This window comes from Camelus dromedarius, chromosome 31, assembly GCF_036321535.1.
Source record: "Camelus dromedarius isolate mCamDro1 chromosome 31, mCamDro1.pat, whole genome shotgun sequence".
NCBI lineage: Eukaryota > Metazoa > Chordata > Mammalia > Artiodactyla > Camelidae > Camelus > Camelus dromedarius.
The window spans coordinates 2865089-2886818 of record NC_087466.1 but is presented as its reverse complement, the minus strand read 5'-3'; the positions used below and the strand labels follow the sequence as shown (position 1 = coordinate 2886818).

General features: G+C 55.8%; 1 protein-coding gene across 2 annotated transcripts; it reads right to left on the bottom strand.

Annotated features, from left to right (window-relative positions):
• Positions 1-1550: 1550 nt before the first annotated feature.
• SMARCB1 (SWI/SNF related, matrix associated, actin dependent regulator of chromatin, subfamily b, member 1) lies at positions 1551-20902 on the bottom strand. 2 transcript variants are annotated; one of them, XM_031442351.2, is made up of 9 exons: positions 20612-20902; positions 17406-17544; positions 15619-15748; positions 12480-12617; positions 10808-10935; positions 7003-7169; positions 6203-6393; positions 2161-2292; positions 1551-1897 (listed from the first exon to the last, which is right to left on the bottom strand). In XM_031442351.2, exons 1-9 carry the CDS (start codon positions 20702-20704, stop codon positions 1858-1860), a joined length of 1158 nt encoding a protein of 385 aa, XP_031298211.1. In that variant the 5' UTR covers positions 20705-20902; the 3' UTR covers positions 1551-1857. The 2 variants fall into 2 exon arrangements, with proteins under 2 accessions (XP_031298211.1, XP_031298212.1); XM_031442352.2 differs by having other exon boundaries at positions 17433-17544; positions 20612-20878.
• Positions 20903-21730: the final 828 nt, after the last annotated feature.

The window sequence follows — 21730 nt, the reverse complement described above, 5'->3', positions numbered from 1 at the left end:
CTAAAGGACTGGGCCAAGGACCCAAGGGCCAGGTCAAAAGAGGGCCAGACCCTTTCTATGACCCCAAAGCCTTAAGTTCCACCCCAGCAGAATCCTCGGCAAATTCTGCCCCTGCCGGTTTTGGCTGCAGACCCAGAGCCTCATCAGGCCCGCAGCTCACTTTTCTCTGTAAAGTGGGCATCAGATGACCAGTCTGCAAGCTGGTTTATTCCTGGGTCGGCAGCAGTGTGAGGGCTCCTCCAACGCTGGGTGTCACATTCACAGATGACACAAATATTCACTGTGGAGTCAGACCTTAACTTCACGGGGAAACCTCTGCAGCAGCAGGTCCACAGCGGGGCAGGCTGGCGGCGTATGAAGGCCCCACTCCAGGCCGCTCCCAGGCAGGTGGCCGGCCGGCCCAGTGGGGTTGAGGCAGGCAGGGGTCACCCCACCCCACCAGCTGTGGGGCTTGGGCTGTCCTGCTTATAGACCGAACACCTCACCTCAGCAGCAGAGCCCACTGGTCTCCAAGGCCAGCTGGGCTTGGACTCTTCCTCTTTGTTCAAGGCCTTCCAGTGAAGCCCAGCTGTCCCCTTGCTGGGGCTCCAGCAAGTTCCACTCCTGGATGGAGGGCAGTGGCTGGAGTACAAACTCCTTGGGAGCTGTCATGTCTCAGGATGTGCTCACGAGAACCCCCAGCCCAGAGGGCCAGGCCCATATCACCCCATATCCTACAACTGAGAACCCTCAGCACTCTGCTCCTGCCCGACGTGGGCCTTGGGCTGGGCTCTGGGTGCCGTGGGGCCCCTGCCATGTCCTGACCCTCAGCCCTGCCAGCACTGAAGGCGGGCCAGCCTGGTGCAGGGTCTTCAGTTAGACAGCAGCTGTGCCCAGTTCACCAGGTGGTGCCTGGCCCAGTGAGGAGGCCCACCCACATGTCACCCTGGCATGTCCCATGTAGAGAGGGACCTTTCCATGTTACAGAAGAGGATGCAGAGCTGGGAGGAGGGTCAGCCCATCACCCTCTGAGCTGGCGTCAGGCTTGGCTTGCTGCTCCAGGCTCTCCGTCACTCCTCACAGCCGGCTGGGAGGGAGGAACTGGCCCGGCCGTGGCACCAGCCGGGGGTGGAGATGGGCCCAGTGTTTCACACACGTGGCTGGGGGCATGGCGAGAGTGGTGCACGCCTGTTAGACCTGAAAGAGCTGGGCACAGGCCCTCGATCCCTGCACAGAACAGGGCCTCTGCAAGGCCCAGGGAAGCAATGCTCCCAGCTAGCAGCGGCCTGGCCAGCTGCACACAGCGGAGCCCCGGGCCCTTGGGAAAACCTGTGGCTGCTCCAAGAGGTGGGGCAAGGCTGTGGGTGACAAGCAGGCGGCTCTGCCCTCTGACAGCAAGAACTTGCCCAGCACCGGTGGGTGGGAAGCTGGCATGGAGGAGGAAGACCTGCTCTGACTCAGGATGTGCAGTGGAGGAGGGCAAGGGGCCTGCCCACCAGCCGTGGCCACACGCCCAGCCACCTGCCTCGTGCCCTCCCCACTTCTTACTTTCATGCCACCACTTCAAGAAATGGAACAGGACCTGTCACCTTTTATTTAAAAACTGTTGCTCGCCCTGCCTGGGGCTCCTGTACAAAAACAAAACACAACCCAAATGAGGCCTCTTCCTGACCAGAGACGGACGGTGGGGACTGGGGCTCAGCAAACGGAATGTGTACCCGGGGGAAGGCAACCCGGGGGAGGGCGGCCCAGAGGCTCCTGCCCCGTGCTCCTCAGGACAGCCAGGCTGCCCTCCTCCTTGTCCCCTCCTTCCAGAAGATGGAGGAGAGTCGGTCCAATCTTCCAGATGCTCCGTGGGAGCCAAACGCCACCAGGTGGTTACCAGGCCGGGGCAGTGTTGGCCAGACGCCTCATCCGCCTGCAGGAGGGGAAAGGTGGTGACCCAAGGCGGCTGCCCTTCACCCAGGGTGCCGTGGGCAGAGACAGGACATGACTGTGGGACCCCAGCCCTCCCTCAGCCTGGACCTAGAAGCTGCCCTCTGTCTTGCCCACCCCTCCCAGGGTCCTGACACCTGAGTTGGTCTGTGGTCAGATCCTGACCCCATGGCTGAAACTTGCTCCCCGCAGGGCTAGGTGGGGACTCATCACCCAGGGGCCTGCCAGGAGAGGCGGGGGGGGCACCTTGTGTTCCTGTCCTGATCTCGGATCTTCTTCTCCATCTCGGCGTCCGTCAGGGTCTCCAGCAGTGGGCACCACTGGTCAGCATCGCCTGTGTTCCGGATGGCAATCTCCACCGTGGGCAGGGGGTTCTCACTGTGGAAGATGGGAGGGAGGAGGTGCTGGTTCTCAGGGTAGCAGTGGAGGGGGCCCAAGAAACCACTGTCCACCCTGCCCACCAGTGGATGGGACGCTGGAGCCTGGTCTCTGCCCATCTCCTCAGAGCAGCCTCTGACAGGGCAGGAGGGATGCTCCAGTCACCAGAATCTCACAGCAGAGCCGCCTGGACCTCCCCTCCCTGGCAACAGTGCTGCCCACATGACCCCGTGAGCTCCTCTTCAAAGCAGATGGTCACCTTGCTGCCACCGCAGCATCTCCAGTTCTGCAGACTGGGGAGGGGTCCACGGAGCGGTGTTATGGGGGCAGCCATTATCACTGGACCCTCTGGCTAAGTGGCCTTAGCGGTGGTGGGGTCAGCCTCCAAGTAGGCTAAGAAGGCTGGGGGGTGCCTGGCCAAGCTGCTGCCTCTGGACCCAGCCAGGCAGGGGAGCCTCAGCACAGGGCCCAAATCTGGGCCTCTCCCACCTGCAGCCGCCACGCTGGCCTCCTGGGCCCTCAGCTCTCCCCTCCGGCCAGGCCACCTGTCCTGTGCCCAAGGCTCGGCCCCCAGAAGGCCCCTCAGGAATTGGCCCCCTGAAGCCCTGCAGAGGCAGCTCTGAGGGAGGGCAGGCGGGGCCCAAGGAGGCATAAGACACCTGGTTCTGACCCCTCATCTGGCAAATGGGAACAATGTCACTGCTGTAAGGAAATTCAGAGAATCACTAAATATCCAACGTACATCCATGAGTTGGGGGGCCAGGGGCCCTCCAATAGCCTCCCCAAGACGGTGCCCAAGGTTGTGGGAACGTCCATCCAGGCCTGACTGCAGAGCCCCGCTCCCCACGACACAGGCAGTGCACACACGGCACCCGGGGCCCAGGCCCATCCCGGCCTTCCTCGTGCTGCTTCTCCGCCCAGAATCTTGGAGGCCGCGAGCACGGGGAGCACAGCCCGGGGTGGCCCCTACTCGCTTGCAGAAGCAGGGTTCACCTCTTGCTGCCGCAGCTTGGCCTATAGGGTCCACGCCCACAAGGCCCAGAGCCCGGGCTTGTGCGGGTGACTCAGAGGCCGGTGGCTGGACCCCAGCCACCCCTCCTCTGCTGCTCCCGGCAGCCGCTCTCCCCAGCCAGGCGCAGGCTAGCAATCCAGAAACCACGGAGGCCAGACTCAAACATCGTTCCTCACCTCGAGGGCTCCCAGCCGCCTTCCTCGTGCGGGCAGACAGGAAAGTCGCCAAGCCCACGCCGACGAGAACAAAACATGTTTTCCTCTTAACTTCAACAAGGCCTGGCGTGTAGGTCCTGAAGGCCCCTGTGTTTACCTCCCCGGGGCTCTGGGAAAATTCCACCCAGTGGGTCTGTTCTAAAATAAGAACGGCTCGAGCCAAGCATGGAAGGTCGAGCCTGGCCCCACATGTGTGTGGGGGGGGACACGCAGGCGGAGAGCCACCCTGCCGACCACCCTCCCAGGGGATGCCACTTCCCTGGCCTCGAGGCCACCTGAGACCCCGACACTCCTACCACGCGCAGTGTCCAGGCAGGAGAGGCCCTCCGTGGCTGAGGAGGCAGAGGGACCAGGAGGTTCAACTTGGGTGTGACCCCACTCGGTCTGACGGCCAGCTGAGAAGCACGTTGTCAGTGAGGTCAGAGACGGTGGGGGGAGGTGACCTGCCCCCCAACCAGGTGGAGGGGGACAAAACTCGATGTCACCCCTCGACGTCACCCTCCTGTTTACCATCCAGTGACTTTCGACAAGGGGCCAAGCCCACCCAATGGGAAGAACAGTCTTTCCAACAAATGGTGCTGGGACAAGACCCGGGAGCAGACAGCACTTTCCCAGGCATACACCAAAGGCACAAGCAACAAAAGAAAACAAAGATAAATGGACTTCATCAAAATTTAAAGCTTTCGTGCTTCCAAGGACACGGTCACCAAGGTGAAACACAACCCAGGAAGGGGAGGAAACATATGCACACCATGTACGTGACACCAGCCCCGTATCTAGGACACATAACGAACTCTTACAGCTCAAGAATAAAATAACAACCCAATTATAACACAAACGACTCAAACAGCCTTTTTTGCAAAGAAGATACACACATGGCCAGTAGCACATGAAACGATGTTCAACATCATTAGCCATCCGGGAAATGCAAATCAAAACCATCTGAGATGCCCCTCCACCCCGGCCAGGGTGGCGACCAGGTAACCAAGGCTGGCGAGGATGCAGAGAAAATGGAACCTCCCTCTGCTGGCGGGAACATAAAATGGCACAGCTGCTTTGAGACAAGGGTCCAGCAGTTCCTCAAAGTGCTACAGAGTTAGCACGTGACCTGGCAAGTCCACTCCCAGCTGCACACCCAGGAGAACGGAAAACAGGTGTTCCAGAAAAACCTCTATATGGCTGTTCACAGCAGCACTACTCTTAACAGCCCAGAAGCTCCAACAACCCAAATGGCCATCAACTGATGATTGGATAAATAAAACCCGGTCCATCTATGCCATGGGATGTTATTGAGCCATGAAAAGGAATGAAATTCTGACACAGGCGCCACATGGATGAACCCCCAAAACATGCTAAGCCAGCCACGGAGAACCGTAAGTTATATGATGCTGTTAAGTATCCAGAGCAGGCAGATCTACAGAGAGGGAGATTAGAGGTTGCCCAGGACAACACAACTCTGCGAACCCACAGAAAATCACTGAGTCGCACGCTCTAGACATGTGAACAGTATGCTATGTGAATTCCACCTCAGCGAAGCTCTTACAGAAACAAACCAGCCAGCCCTGCCCCCGGATGACAGAGCCTGACCTCACACTCCCCGTCCTGCCCTCGCCAGCTCTCCGAGCACCCAGCCCCGGCACACACAGGCCCACGAGCCACGCGGGCTGGGGAAACACAGCGGTCCTCCTGAGGCCAAAGGAGGTACGCAGACGCCTCCAGACCCCTAGGCAGGCCATGCCCTCCCACCTGGCTGGCTGGGCTACTGAAGAAGGACATGCTCCCCCTGGTCCCCGGGGAGTGTCCCTGCCGTCAATCCCGAGGATTTGAAACCTGCACATTCAGCACGAGTCGTCCCCCTGCACGACTGGAACTGGTTAACTGGCTGCTGAGATGAGGGAGGGCCCGTCTATGTCCTGACCTGCCGCCCCGGGGCCCCGCCCTGATTGGAGCTGCATGTCTCTCTGCCAACGGCCCGGAGCCTGACCAGGGCTCCTCTGGGTGGGCAGCTCAGTCCCGGGGAGTCAGAGCAGGAGGGATACTGCCTCGTGTGAGGGCACCCTCCACGTCCCAGTCAGACATGAGTTCTAACTCAGTCGGCATCTGGGGATGAGGTACTTGGGGTTGACGTCACTCCCAGGACCTCAGGGTCAACTCTGGGAAGCGAGGCCACCCCAGGCTGGTCCCAGGCTCATTGGCCTCGGCCCGCGGGTAGTGAGTGGACACACACTGTGGCACCATGAGCAGGCCTCCCTCGGATGTGGGGAGCATGCCAGCCACCACCCCCGACCAGTGCCGAGGCCTCCTCCCTGGGCCTGGATGCCCATCTGTGGACCAGGACCCTGAGTCAGCAGGGCTGCTAGAGGGTCACAGGAGGTGACGGATGTGCCGTCTCAGCCGGGACGCTGGGGACCCATGCCCTGGGGTGTCTGGTCATTCCTCGTCTCTTGCTCAGAGTCACAGGAAGCCTCAAGACAGTAGTCTCCTGGGATTTCTGGGAGAACAGCTGAGACACAACCAGACTCACGCGCTCCTTGAGGGGCGGACTCTGAGTAATGACCTCCACATGTGGATGACAGCTCATGAGCAGAGAAAACACTAACACTCTGCCCTGGTGCAGAGGTGCTTGGTGCCGCCCCTGCCGGCACACCAGAGGGACACAGGAGGAACTTGCCCAAGGTCCCACCTGAAGGCGTAGGTCTTCTGATGCCAGCTCAGCTGCCCCCGGATGCTGTACGCAATGGTGGTGACGAACTCCCCGCCCAGCCCCAGCTCCGAGCACAGCTTCAGGGCGAACTTCTCCGGTGAGTTCTCCTTCTCTGACATGTCCCACTCGAACTGGTCCACCAGCGAGATGTTTCCCACATGGATGTTCAGCTGGGCCAGGAACAGGGACACGAGTTAAGAGCCTGGGCCATGAGGAGGTGGGCTGGCTGCTCGGGAGCCAACAGGTTGGGCTGGCCCTTGAGCCTCTGGCTGCAGCTCCCCACCCACAAAATGAGGCTGAGCCCACAAACCTCCTGGGCAGCCACGAGGGTCTCTGGCTCATGGCCTAGCACAGTCACCCTCTGGGAAGGTCACCACCTGAGTCCCACCTGCCCCTATTCCCACCACCTCTTCCCCTGTGACACAGCACCTTCCCCCAGGACCCTGGCAAGTGAATGAGACAGCATGGGGCATGCAGGGCACAGCCTGCCCACAAGAAGAGTGAGGAGTGAGCCTATCCTACAGTCAGCTGGCTTCATCTCCTCTGCACCACCCGGGCTCCGTTCCGCGCTTGGCAACGCCACGGCAGCACCCCCAGAAAGCGCCCAGAACATGATAGTCAGAGAAGTCAGCCCACACCCCTCCCCAGAGAGCCACATGTGCCTGAAAGAGAGCTCTCCAGAAGCCCAGTCCCACAGCACGGATCCCAGACAGGCCTGTCGAGGCCTCCACGGGCCTTCAGCGTCCCATGACCCCTCCCCAGGCTGAGGAACCACCCACCTTGATAATGACACGCTGGTCTGACTGGTCCTCCAAGATGCTGTCCGTAGGGTAGGACTCAATCTGCTGTCTGATGGCAGAAGCGATGGCTGGGACGAAAGTCAGTGGGTTCAGATCCAGGTCGTCGCAGAGAATTTCTGAAAACATCTCAGGGGTCATCAGCTTCTCTGAAATCAGGAGAGAGACAGGGACTGCCAAAGGACTGCAGGGTCCAACCTCACCGAGCTCGACCCTGACTCAGCAACCCCTTCCTCCTCTGCCAAACCTCCTGGACAAAGCTAAAGAAGTAGACGAGGATGATGGGTCCTCCCAGACAGGGTCAGGATGGGAAGCACTGGACAGGCACCCCCTTTAGGCCCCCATTCCATACACACCTCCTCCCCCCACCCTGGGGGGTGGCCAAGACCCTAAATGTGCCCTCATCCCAGGCTCCCCGGCTCCCCGGCTCCCAGGCTTAGACAGCATAGCTCCATAAGATCTAACCAGAGACATCCAGGGAGAGGGAAACAGATTTCAGAGCTAATGTCCGTGTCCTCCCCTCTTCCGCCCCAGGCAACCAGGGAAGCCCACATGAAGACACAGGGAAGGGGGTAGAGGGAATAGCTCAGTGGTAGAGCACATGCTTAGCACGCATGAGGTTCTGGGTTCAATTCCCCATGCCTCCATTCAAAACAAACAAAAAAGACACAGGGAGGTGGCCTCAGAAGGAACCAACACAACTAACACCTCGATCTCAAGACTTCCAGCCTCCAGAAGTGGGAGGAAATAAAATCTGTTCCTCAGCCCCAGCCTGTGGTGCTGTCACACAGCCTGAACTAACAGGTTCCTCCCAGACAAGCCTCTTTGAGACCAGCGTCACATGGGAGGATGGAGCAGATGCAGGTGCAAGTCCATCCACCACTACCGCACCAGTAGAGAAATCCCTCAGAGGTGACATTAGGCTGCTTGTGGTCTTTTATGGACCTTTGCTCAGTTTCTGACTCTGCACTCAACAAGGTGATAGCGTGGAGGTGTGTGTGGATCCCGGATCCTGGAAGTGTCACCACACCAGGCATGAGCTTCACGGGGACCATCTGCAGCCAGCCAGACTGCAGCAAGGTCCTGTGCAATCGGATGTTTTCTCCCACCTGCCCGTTTCTCCCAACCCAAACCTCAAAGACCATGTGCTGCTCTGGGATGAGCCACAAAGAGAAAGCCAAGAATGAATCCTCTTGTGGGCACACAGCACAATTCTGTCATCAAGAACCAGGTCTGCCGCTATTTCCTCACTAGCCCAGAAGGGCTAGGGACCAGCCCTCCTAACAGCACCACTGGGCCAGACCCAACACCCAGCCGGCCCACAATCAGTAACGCACACAGCCAGCGAGTGTTGTTTATTCTGGAGATGCAGCAGGAAGCTGAGGTGCTCAGGCCCAGCAGCCTATGAGTATATTGTGCAGAGTCTGTTTAAAATTAGCCTTTTTAGTTTGTGACAGCTGTAGATTCACATGCTGTCTTTTTTTTAACTGAAGTATATAGTCAGTTATGATGTGCCAATTTCTGGTGTATAACACAATGTCCCAGTCATGCGTATATATGTGTGTGTGTGTGTGTGTGTATATATATATATATATATATATATATATATAAAAAAATTCATTTTCATATTTTTTCATTAAAGGTTATTGCAAGATACTATATTCAGTTTCCTGTGCTATACAGAAGAAATGTGCTTTATCTATTTTTATATATAGTGGTTAACATTTGCAAATCTCAAACTCTTAGCATATGCTGTCTTGATCACCGCAGCTATACACCAAGCCCTGAGACTGGGAAGGCATGCCTCCCGCCTCCTTTGTCAGAATTGTTGTAGATGCTCTAGTTCCCTAGCCTTTCCACGTAAGTCTTAGAGTAATTCTTGTCTACATCTACAAAGAGTCTTGCTGGGCTTTGCATAGAAACTGCATTAAACTTGCATATCAATCAGGGAAAGCCAACACCATGGCTCCACAAACAGGGTTGTCTGTCCACTTATTTAGATCTTCTTGAATTACCTCCACCAGCACTTTGTAGTCTTCAGCATACAGATCCTACACATTTGAAAGGTTTACACCTAAATACTCCTTGTTTTAATGGAGTGATTGTAAATAGTAATGTCTTTTCACATTGGACACTTGAGTATCCAAATGCTCACTGACAGTATACAGTACTTAGAAATACAATTGATTTTTGCATGTTTATCTTGTGTCTTATGACTTTGCTGGACTCAGCTGTTAGTTCTAGTAGATTTTTTGGAGTTGAGCTCCTGGGATTGTCTACGTAGACAATCAGGCCATCTACAAACAGGGACAGTTTTATTTCTCTCTTTCTGATCTGTATGTCTTTTATGTCATTTTATTGCCTCATTACACTGGCTAGTACTTCCAGCACCATGCTGAGTAAGAGTGGTGAGAGCAGACTTCCTTGCCTTGCCCTGATCGTGGGGAAAAAGAGTTCAGTCTTTCCCAACTAAATACAATGTTAGCTACAGGATTTTGTGTAGAGGCTCTTTACCAAGTTGAAGAAGTTTCCCTCTACTCCCAATTTTCTGAGTTGAATTTTGTTAAATACTTTTTCTGCATCAGTTGGTATGATCGTGTGATTTTCCTTCTTTAATTTGTTAACATGGGTCACATGGACTGATTTTCAAATACTGAACCAGGCTTGCATTCCTGGAACAATTCTTGGGCCATGATGTGTGATTCTTTTTATATTTTGCTGAATTCTATCTGCTACTATTTTGTGAAGAATTAATATATCCTTAATTATTATCTGCAGTCTACTTTTTTTGTGCTTTAATTTTGGTATCAAGGTCATACTAGCTTTATAAAATGAATTGGGAAGTGTTCCCTCTTCTTTTCTTGTAAGACATTGTATAGAATTGGTGTTAATTCTTCTTTAAATGTTTCATACAGAGAAACTATCGGGGCCTGGAGATTTCTTTCCTGGAAAGTTTTAAATTACTACTCCTACTTCCTTAGTAGCTGTAGGGACATTAAAATTACCTATTCCACATTGGGTGAGTTGTTGTAGCTTGTGTTTTGCAAGGAACTGGTCCAAGATGTTCTGGTTAAGGACACGGGGCAGGTCACTCATGCTGCTCTACCCGTGCCCCCCTCACCTCTAATCCCTCTGAAACGAGGGGTCTCATACCCTGTTAGGTTATCTGAAACTTATACTAGTACATTGGGTAACAGTGGTTAAGATTCTGGTGATTCTAAATTTTCATTCATTTAAAAATGATATTTGCTATGTTTTTCCCTGAATATAAATAATATACTTGTTGTAAAAAGCCTGAAAGATTCAGGGGAAAAAAAAAAAAAACAAGAGAATAAACCCAGGTGTAATCACCCATCCCAGAAGCAGACAAGGACTCTGCGCTCGGGTGGGGTCCAATGGCAGTTTTCTCACCTGCATTTGCAGAGTCTGGACTTTGGGAGGGGGAAGAGTGGGCATCTGACCCAGACTCAGAGGATGAGAAGAGGGAGGGCAGGGGTGGATGGGGCTGAGGAATGGCCAGGTGGCTGACTCCACTGGAGCCACAGCAAGGTCACAATTGAGCACTGTGGACCAGCGGCCTGCAGGCCAGGCCCAAGCCACCACGTTCACTGTGGGAGGAAGGAACCCAAGGCCCATGTGCCCAGCCCACAGGAAACAGGCAGAAGAAGGATCTGAACCCAGGGTCCACACCCTCCAAACCCACACCTCAATGCTCTGAATGCGGCGTTCCGAGCCCAGGACTCCCGACATCTGCACGATAGGATGGCTGGTCCCGGCCACCACATACCGTTCATGTTCCAGGTAAAGGCATCCCGCAGCTTCTGCCCATCAATCTCCATGTCCAGCCGGATGGGGACCAGCACCTCGGGCTGGGACGCGTTCTCGTGGATCACCGCGGGGTCGTGGTCATCGAAGCTAGAGGGAGGTGGCGGCATGTCAGCAGGGGGGCTGGGGTCCCCGCGCCCAGGACCCTACTCTCTGCACTGCTGGCCTCCACAACCTGACAGAGAGGAAGCCCACTCCTCACGGGCCCTGTCCATGCTGGGCTGAGTTGGCAGAGACAGAGCCAACGGGAGTCCTGTGGCCACAGGGGCAGAGCACCAGGCTCACAGACACACGGGGAGGGGGAGCTGCTGACTTTGGCAGCAGGATAAGACAGAGATGTTCTCTTAAGGAAGGGACGTCTAAGCCCCAGAGCAGGCAAGACTTTCCCAAAACCAGTGGGAAACTCCTTTCCTTTTGGAGGTGTCCCCAAAAGAGGAAGGACGTGAGTAAAGGCCAAGGGTGGGAGGGTCGAGAAGGTGCTGAGGGAGCAGCCAGGCCAGTGAAGGCAGGGTGCAGACTGGGCGGGGCAACAGGTGGGGGGGCGCTGGGGAGCTACAGGCGTCAAAGTGGCCCAGCTCTTGTCTCCAGCCTCGGCCCTGAGGAGCCCCAGGAGGGCTGTTAGCCAAGCAGCTCCTCGCTCACACGTGCAGTTTAGGAAGAGAGGAAAGAGGCGGAGTGGGGGCGCCATGGGAAACCCAAGGGCGTCTGTGGAAGATAGTGGGCTGCAAGCTGCTCTCAGAGAGCATGGGGCACAGAGGACGAACCAATAAACAAACGAGGAAAACACAGCCCATGGCAGACACGCGCCTGATGGGGAGCTGGCCAAGGGTGGCTGGATTCTGGGGACTTGGAAGGCTGAGCAAGGAGACGTTTGCTGAAACTGGCTTTGTGGTGTGAGAAGGAAGGACTCAGGGACTCTAGCCTAGGTCCCAGGATGGAGAAGCCTGCGGGCAGCATGTGCCGGAGGGGGGGACGCATTCAGGGAGAGCTTGCAAAATGCCCCCCGAGGATATCTACATCCTAACTCTTGGAACCTGTGCCTGTGACTTTACAGAGCTAAAAAAACAAGGAGAAAGCTTTACAGATGTGATTAAGTAAAGAATCTTGAGAGATTATCCAAGTGGCCCCTAAATTACATCACAAGTGTCCTTATAAGAAAGGAAGGGAGACTTCATACACGCCGAGGAGCCCATGTGACCACAGAGGCAGAGATTACAGCGATGTAGCCATAAGCCAAGGGGTGCGGCAGCGCTGGGAGTTGGAAGAGCCCCCAGAGGGAGCAGGGCCAGGCCAACACCTTGACTCGGGCCCAGGGAAACTCCCGGTCCCCGGAACTAGGAGAGAATACACCCGTGTTATTTCAGGCCACACAGTTTGTGGTGTTCTGTTTCAGCAGCCACAGGCAACTAACACAGGAGTCAAGGGACGGCATAAGAAAGGTGCCAGGACTGCACCCAGGAACTTGACCCGAGGAGCTGGGGAGCAAGAGCCCGGGGCCAGAGGGGGCGAGGCCGGGGCTGGACCACGTCGGAGGCCAGGGAGACCAGCTTCGAGAAGGAGCAGCGTTTCAGGGACACAAGGTAGAAGCAGTGTTCTTCTGGGGAGCAGGAGACCAAAGGCGGAGGCACACTCACCAGAGAGGGAAGGTTCTCTTCTTGTCCCGGCCCATGCGGTTCCTGTTGATGGTCGTGGAGCAGGGCACGGCGTCCAGGTGGTGGGAGCTGTTGGGCAGGGTGGGCACCCACTGGCTGTTCCTCTTGGCTTTCTGTTCCCTGCGAGACACGGGAAATCCCTCTGCTCAGGCCAGGAGCCCAAAACCGCCCACGAGGCCCCAAGTCGAGGTCAGTGGACACCCACTGTGCTCCTGCTGGGACCTCTGTGATCCCAGACTCTGCAGGCGGCTATTCCCTCGGCACCCACTGGCACCCGCTCAGAGGCATCCAGGTTAGGGGAAGGGCCGGGGGCCCCATACACGGCAGAGCAGACCCCAGCCCACTGCAGGGGCCAGAAGCAACATCCTACATGCTAGGAATGGGCTCTAGGCAACACCGTCCCTTCCACAAGGAAGGGGTACAGGGGTGCTTCCCAGAGGAGCAGCCCTGGAGTGGAGCCTTAAGCACTGAGTCAGAGTTCACTGGGGGGATGGATGGAAGGAGGGCATTTTGGGAGGCAAACAGATAGCAGCAGGGAGGAGGAGCAGGTTGTGGGCTCGGCAAGGGCTGGGGCTGGGGCTGGAGACACAGAGAGGGTCTCAATTACAGGGGCTGGCTGCTCAGCGAGGAACTGGCTGCACTCGGCCGCTGGGTGGGAGTCCCTGGGGGTCTGAGGCAGGGAGGGACTCCATTAGCGTTATCTCACATGGGCAGTCCAGCCTGAGACAGATGAGGCCACGCTGTGGCCTCTGGGCCTTCAGACCGGTACAGGTGAGCAGATGTAATGGTACATACTGTCTAGAAAACAACGTTCAAAGTAATTTAAGGAACCCCCATCAGTGATTGTGCGTAACTCACCTTTCTATCCCAAACCCCTGCACTTTATCTCCAGGGAACCAGACCATTGCCTGGTTTCCTGCTGCTCAGATGGTGCCCTCCCAGGAGGGGCAGGGGACACGGCTGGCAACCCCCTCCCTCTCCACGGGGTGGTGGAAGGCAGAGGCAGCAGCCATGGCCTCTGTTCTAAACCTGGAGCCACTCACACCCGACACTGAGGTCCAGGAGCACCCCTGAGGGTGGGGGCTGGGAGGGATTGGGGGCACCAAATTTGCCCAGGAACCCCCTCACGTTCCCCACACTCAGGTCTGGCTCTGACCTCATGATCTACTTCCACCTTAGGCCGGAGACCTGGGAAAACGGGGAACATGGAGAGAATTTAGGTGAGAAGTTGGGGCTACAAGATGGGGTCCCTGCCACAGATGATCTGGCCGGTGGTTTCTAATCCTGGCCCACAGGCTCACTTCGAAAAACGTGAGTGGAAGGTTCCCCAGCCCCACCCAGGTCACGTGATTCCTGTCTCGGGGGAGGGCCTGGAATGTGGATTTTTTACAACTTCCACGGGCGATGCTGGTGCAGAGGGGCCTGTGTCTGGGCACCTTTGATGCAGACCACCCCCCCTTTTCTGACAGCTCTCCTCCTAGTGCTCGCACTGCGGCTTTCACCAGAGTCTGGTCTTATCTCTGGAACAGGCTCTCATTTCCAGGCCTCAGCGGCCCCGCCATCCCCTCCAGCCAGGGGGTCTCAGGTGGATAACACTGGTCATCTCACAAGCACAGTGAGGGCGACTACACGGCCATGCACAGAATCCGAGGATCTGAGTCATGTAATTCAACATTCCTGCCACCACAAGGGGGTCTGTCCAGGAGCCCCCACAGGGGCATCCAGCCTCTGCCTGACCTGTCCACTGACCGGACAGGAGGTGCCAGCCCTCCTGGGGGGCTCGCTGGGCAGGTGCTTCCTGAGGGTGGAGCCCACGGAAACGGCTTTCCTTGAACCCCTCCCACCCCCGACCCTGTGGTTCTCACCTCCGGGAACAGGATTCTCCTCCTTCAGCTCTCCCTCATGCGACAGAAAGTACTGACCACCCCATAAAAGATGCCCAGCTGATTGTGATGTGAGAATTCAAAGTCCCATCCATGTGAACATAATTTCCTTTTGCACCTTCTCTAGGAAAGTCTGACTATTACTGTGTCCTTCCCACAGCCCTTGAGGAAAAAGGAATCCACAGAGCACACATCTAGAACAGCAGCCAGGCTGGATGCATGCCACCTTTTTGGGGGGTTTCGGTGGTGTCATAAAAACAATCCAGCAGTAAAATTGAGAGACGATCTGGAAAATGACTTTGCATAACCACGTCACTTGAAACAATCCCCGGCCTGAGTGCTCCCTGGGGTCTTGTGCATATGAACATGTTTTCTTGAGGGCTGAACTCGGAATGCAGGTATTCTGCGAGTCTCACTCGTGTGAACCATGTTTCGGGTCACTGTGGTCTACTTACCTATGACACATCATCACGTCCCGGTCTACTCGGGTGTCTGCACCTTCCCTCTCCTGGCCTCTCTCTGAGGCGGGGCACTCGGGGCTCCCTACCTCCCACCAGAACTCACACGCCACCGAGAGCATCTCTGTTAGGTGATGGGTTTTGTTGCTGCTGTTGTTCTTTTAAATTGTTCCCCCGGAACCAATTTCCAGGGGTGAAATTAATGGGCCAGAGAATGAAAAAAAACTTGAGGTCACAACAGGAGCCCCGCGCTGTGTGGGTGTGCCTCCTCTACTGCGCCCCCCCCCCCAGTTCTTTATGTTGCTACTTCTTTTTTTACTTTGCAGTTTTCAAGTTACACACAAGAACAAATGTCCCCTGTGTTTGTCTACTCCTGACTTCAGTGTGGGCTACCCTTCACTTATTTACCTACTGGGCTATCCATTTTCTTATAAATCAGAATGAGCAAGCTCTTCCTAAAACGTAGCAGCTTCCCCATTACTTGCCTACTTAACTGCCGCTGTGAAAACATCCAAATCTACTGTTTGTTTCTTTACTGAGTTTATCTAGGCCACTAATTTTTCTGACAGATTAGTCCCACTTTCAAAGCATTCCTAATGATTCTCCGAAATGCAAGACCTGGCTCGTGTTTCTTAGAAATTCCAAAGACGTAGAAAAAACTTGGAAACCCAGCTAAGATGATTTGTAAGCACAGTGGGGAAAGTATTAAAAGGCACTTTGGTTCCAGAATATGGGGAAGACACCCGTGGATGTCGCGAGTGGCCTGCCCGGGTGCAGTACCTGAGGTAGGTGGGGGGCTCTGTGCTGATGGACACTGCCTTGTACTTTTCATCATTCCCATCCAGAATCTCTTCCACCTCGGAGGCTTTTAGCAGAGTCACACTGGTGGCCAGGGTTGTGTATCCATGATCTGCAACCAGAGACACAGCTGCGGTCACCCTGTGAGCAGGCAGCGGGCCGCAGCAGCTAGGAGACGCAGCACTGAGGTCCTCACATGCGGGAGGTGGGAAAAGCGGTGTCAACCTGACTACTGCCGAATGCTGGCCTCTTCCAAAAGGGCAATCTGGACCGAGTGCTTTCTTTGGAGGTTCTACCGGGTTAGCACCCCCTTGGGATGGACAGGGACCAACGAGTCCCAGGAGCACGAGCTCCAGGCAGAGGAAGAGCACGGGGCAGCGGCAGCAGCCACAGCGCAGCTCAGCGAGCAGAGCTCTCGGGGAAAGAAAGGCTCCAGAGCGCTGCCACCAGTGGGAAGAGGTCTGACACCGCCGCAGTCCACAACACGAAGCGAGGTGGAGATGGAATGAAAGATGAGAAATAATTTTCTTTTAAAACAAGAGCCCAGAGAGTGGGAAAGAGCTGCTTCACACGAACAAGAATTCCTGGCTCAGCGCCAGTCAACGCGAGCTGTCTGGGGAGCGGGGCGAGTTCTAGGCAACTCGACCCCCGGCTCTCCTAAGGGACCCCGGCCGAGGGCCCAGAGCCGCCGCCTGGCTCCTCCTGGAGAAACAAATCGGTTACGGGGAAGGCGTCTCCCAAGCACGAGGCGGAAGAGGTGCCGACACCCTCTTCGGGGGAGGCTTGCGGAGGGAAAAGCAGGGCTAGGGCTCACTGCGTTAGCGACTGGCTCCATGGGGGCGGGGGGAGGACAGATGGGGGCTTTTTAAAGCGAGAGAGTGAAATGTTACAGCAGCGGATAAAAAGCAGCTCCGGCTCCTGCATTAAAAGAACGCAACTTCGAGCACAGAGGACGAGACCACAGCAGCGCCCACGGACCACACACCCGGACTGGACTGGCTGCGAAGCACGCGCGCACACAGGGACACAGGCACGCAACACAGGGACACAGGCGCGCGCACACAGGGACACAGGCGCACGTACGGAAGGGCACGGGCACACGCACACACACGCAGGCAGGGACACAGGCGCACGTACAGAAGGGCACGGGCACACGCACGCACACAGGGCCCGGGCTGCTCTCTACCGAGCGCCTCCGCCAGGTGGGAAGCAGTTCGCCACCCGCCAAGCGCAGCATCAGAGCCCAAAGCCCTGGGGCGCCTCGGTGTCAGCAGAGCATCCTTGCCGCCCTCGGGTGGCAGCGCCCCAGCAGGCCCAGACACCCAGCAGACATGCACACGAGCGCGAGCGGACCGGCGGCCAAAATGACGTGCTACGCGATGGACGTGCTCCGGGAAGCGAAGCGGTGAAAGCCCGGAGGGGAGCGGGGACTGAGGCCGCCCCCCGCCACTGGGCTGCATGAAGGGTGACTGTGGGACACGCCCACGGCAGATGGCAGAGCATCACAGCATTCCTAAAACGTTTTGAGACCAAAGTGTCTTCACGGCACCCACTTGGCCCCGGCCCCGCCCCTCACGCCCACTGGCCCCGCTGAGAACACCTGAGAACCACCACCTGTTCTCCCGGGCGACCCCGCCCTGGGATGCTCCCGCCAAGCCACACTAACTAAGGTAGGGGCTGCAGTGAAGACACTGGAGTGAAAACGTTTTATCTTCATGACATAAGCGAGTGGTTTTGAAACAGGTTTACAAACCCTCGTGAAGACGCACCCTTAGTGTTAGGTTTTGTTTTTTTACCATGTGACGATGCAACTATTTTCTTCCTCTCTTCCACAGTGGCTAGTCGCCTCCAGAGCGAGGGGTATCTCTTGTACAGAGAACCTCGGAACATACGGAGGTAGTTTCCCACCTATGAGTAAAGCAAGAAGGCTCATTATGAGGGACGCATCTCCACCAGGCAGGGGAGCGCAGAGGCCCTGCTGGATGAGAGACAAACAGACCTCGGGTTGGCCCCCAGGCACTGGGCTTTGAGCAGCAATAAAAACACCATGTGCTGACATCCAAGGTTCAGCGGCACTGAGCATCTGGCCCCCATCCGCCCCTCTGGCCAGGGTGGTAACGTCTGTATCCTGATGACAGGATCAAGTTCACAAAGACCTGAACAGACACTCAGGAGGCAGTCTCCAGAGCTCACCAAGAAGCATGTGGCGATTCTGATTTTGGACAAAAGTCTCTGGCACTTTCCAGAAATGTAAGGCCTCTCCGACTTTCTTTTATCTTCAGGCTTGACTTTGATATTTTTACGATGTAATAAAGACGAAAAAGGTCTTTTAATCTTAGACAGATGCAGGATAATTTCCCCCATGGCCCCTGCTGCTTTGTTTAGTAACAAAACTCAAACCAGAAATACCAAAGGAATTTTCCAAAGAGTTTAAAAAGCACTTATCAGCAATCACCAGCTTGCTATATAAATCACTACTGCTCCAAATGTTAGCTTCAGTTTGCCTGTTCCAAATACTCAAAGTGAAGCATGACATGCCTGATGAAAAGAAATCCAGTCCTAAAGTTTTTATAAAGACACTCTCACTCTTTCAATGACTTTTCAGAAACGACCATTTGAGGCACATGGCAGGGGACAGCCAGTGCACTGGGTGCTGGCTCCACCTGTAACCGGGAACCACTTCCCTTTCCTGGGTCTCCCTACTCATCCATCAAATGCTCAACTGTGAAGTTCACCTGAGGAAGGACCACTTCTACTATTTCCCCACTTTCCTACCTCAGGATAGTATATTCGTTTTTTAAAAGTTCTCCCTTTTTCAGGAATCAAAGATTCGCATGATGGACAATCAGGGCACCGAGCAGCACGACAGAAGGCAGTCATAGCGTCACTCGTGCTCCATACTGTAGGCACAGCCCCACGTGCGGTATTTGGCCTGAGTGTTACCACCAAAGGGTAAGCATGAGCAGCACTGCTCACAGCACCACTGCGCATGTTTTCCTAAGCCCCTCTCAGCTGAGTCCATCTGCCTGAAGATGGCGGGAGGACAGTGACACACTCACTGCAACTTTGGATTTCCTCCCAAGGCCGCTGCACCAAAGTGATGTGGGGCTGCTGAGGGTGCTGCTGTGGCTGGTGCTGAATATGGTGCCTGTTTGCCAAGGGGAAGGGGGCAGTGGGCCACCTACCCAATGTTGTGGGGGGAGCTGCTGGGTATCGGTAGGCAGCACTCTGATCCTAAACCCTCCCCAGACCTCCCAAGGTCTGACAATCGATAAGCTAGGCCCCAGAAAGCAAATGGCCTCTTCCTTTTCCCACCTGGTCTGTATAAACTGCATCTCAGGACAAATGTTCTCACTCAACAGGGCTTAACGAAAAGACTGCCGTGAGCTTTCTAGAATCTAAAACATGTTATGGGGAAGAGCTTAGAGACCATCCAGTCTAAGCATCTCCTTAGACACAGGACAAAAGTGACATGGAGGCAGAGCTGGAATCAAGCCTCCTGCCTTCTGCTCCGTCTCAATTTGCTCCACCTTATAAACGCAAACCTGACTTTCAAAAGGACCACTGACTCAGAGTCAAGGCCAAACTGACTGCTCTTCCTGCATTTTTAAACAACCTGGCCATCATCACATATTGAAACTCCTCCCTGCCTTTGTACCCTGCATCTCAGCAAGTAGCTGCCAGCAGGTAAGGACCATTCTGAGCTCTGGCAGACAGACAGGCACTGGCTCCTCTCCCCAGCACAGCTAGCTTCAAAGTGTAGCATTTTTGTGATGAGGTGAAAAATGTACTGCAGCCTGCCTCTTGTGTTTTATAAAAATTGGTGGGAAAAGAAAACACTCAAGTTCTGATGCTCCTGATAACACTAGTCTCATAACTCAGTACAACTCAGACAAGCCAAGAATCACAGGGTGTCCTGAGAGCCTCAGTGTGACTCTCATGAGATTTAATTTAGTCCCACTATGTTCAGTTGTGAAGGAAAAAAAACCAAACACTGGTGAGGGGAATGTAATGTCTCATACTGAAAACTGCCACAAGGAGAGGCAACTGTTGGCATTTGTAATTACTTTAACTCTCCAAGATTTGCACTTACCTCGTTACAGGAGGGAGACATTACTGCTGGGTACTTGCACATCTCTACACTATATCTATCCATAATTTAAAAACATACGTGTGTGTGTACATCCATACACTATCTGGGGACTGACACAAAGGACTAGTTTGAGGCAATCTGGAAAAACTTTTTACACTTGGTACAAACTATCACTGAAGTTGTAGGGTTTTCCTAAAGTTAGTCTTCTAGCTGATTCAACGAAGTGCTGTCACTTTCAGTTAAGAATGAAAGATTTTTAGGATCTTTCCCCTGTACTAACTGAGAGTCCGTCCAAGATATCCAAGTGTCAACTGCTTCCGAACTGCAGATAGATTTAGCTCAGGGACTGGGGCCCTGGCCATGAAAAAGCAAGCATCCTCCTCCCAACCTATTTCCTCACTGGTAATCAAAGGTCAAAACACCCCCTCAGCCCACCTCAAAGTCAACGAACAGTATGGGGGTGAGCCCTCCCTAAGCCCGGAGTTCTGACCCTGCGATTTCAGGATCCCAGCTGCAGCAATGGGGGAGTGGTGCACGAGAGGGGTCCAACATCCCCCAGTACGTGTCTCAGGGAAAAACTGAACACCCCGTTTCTTTTCGTCCGGCTGACATTGTGGAACTCAGCGCGGAACCAGGGGCGTGTCCGGGGCCCCGAGAAACTGCTGGGTAAATCCGGGTGGCCGGAGCGGGGCGGGGCCTGCTCGACCACGCCCAAACCAGACCACGCCTGCCGGCCCCGCCCCACCGGCCGCGCACGCGCGCGCGCGCGCGCCCGCCCCGATGAATGGAGGCGCGCGTTCTCGGCGCGCAGACCCGCCCGAGGTTCCCGCGGGTACCCGGCCGAGGCCGGCGCCCGGAGGACGAAGACGTGCCGGGCGCTACCTCAGAGCCAATCATGTAGAACTCGCCGTCATCCTCCAGCTGGAACTTGACGGGCTTCTGCCCGAAAGTCTTGCTCAGCGCCATCATCATCATTGCGGCGGCGGAAGCGGGCGGCCACGGCCGGGCTGCGAGGGTCAGGAAAGCTGAGGCGGGGTCGGGGCGCGCCGAGCCCAGGGGAGCCGAAGCCGGAGGCGAGGGCGGGCCAGGCCAGGTGCTCGCGCCGCCGCCGGGCTCCTCCGCCGCCGCAGCAGACGACGACCAGGCCTCCCTCAGTGCGCAGGCGCTGGCGTTGACGCTGACGCGCGCGCCGCCGCCAAACAAAAGGCCGTGGCGCGCCCCCGCGGGCCCCTTAAAGGAGCCTCGGCCCGTTTCTCTTCCTCCCAGGCCCCCTCCCAAGTGGAGGTTCCGGGGAAAACTTCTCACGGACAGAAATAGCACGGAGGCCCTGACTCAGGCAGCGGCTTTCCCGGCCTCACAGCTGGGACTGGAACTTGGCCCAGTGGAGGAGGAACGAAGCAAGGCCTAAAGGCAGGGAGGAGGCCTAAAGTGCCGGTGCCTCAGTTTCCCCACCCAGAGAACGCAGGGCAGCTGCAGGAACAGATATCCCAGTTCCAGGCCACAGCTGTTTCTGCGGCTGGAAAGGGCAGAATGACAACACTGGGCGGGGGCTGGCGGGGACGGCTGCTCTGGGCTTGGCAAGATTCCGAGGCCCAGGTGGTGTTCGCGCTGGCTGGCCCATCATGATGGAGGGGGGCTGCTTCCCTTCCTTCCTTAATTCCCAGTTCACTGACACCAGACAGCCCTGCCCTGGGGCGCTTACAGCCGGAATGGGGCCTGACACCCAGGAAGGCAACAAAGCCATGTAACCCGTTGAAGAATGCTGTAGGTCATAAACGGCCCAGGGCTGACAGTTTCCCATGGTCCTGTCTAATAAACTACAGCTGTGATAAGTGCCGCTATGAAGAAGATGCGTGTGGGGCCGGGTGGAGGCTAAGATCCTGTAGAGCTAAGAAGGTTGGGCCATGGTAACAGAGTTTTGTTCTGTGTCCTGAACAGTGGGATACGGGCTGGGGCGTGGCATGATCCGAAAGAGTGACCACCACTTAGTGGAGGATGATC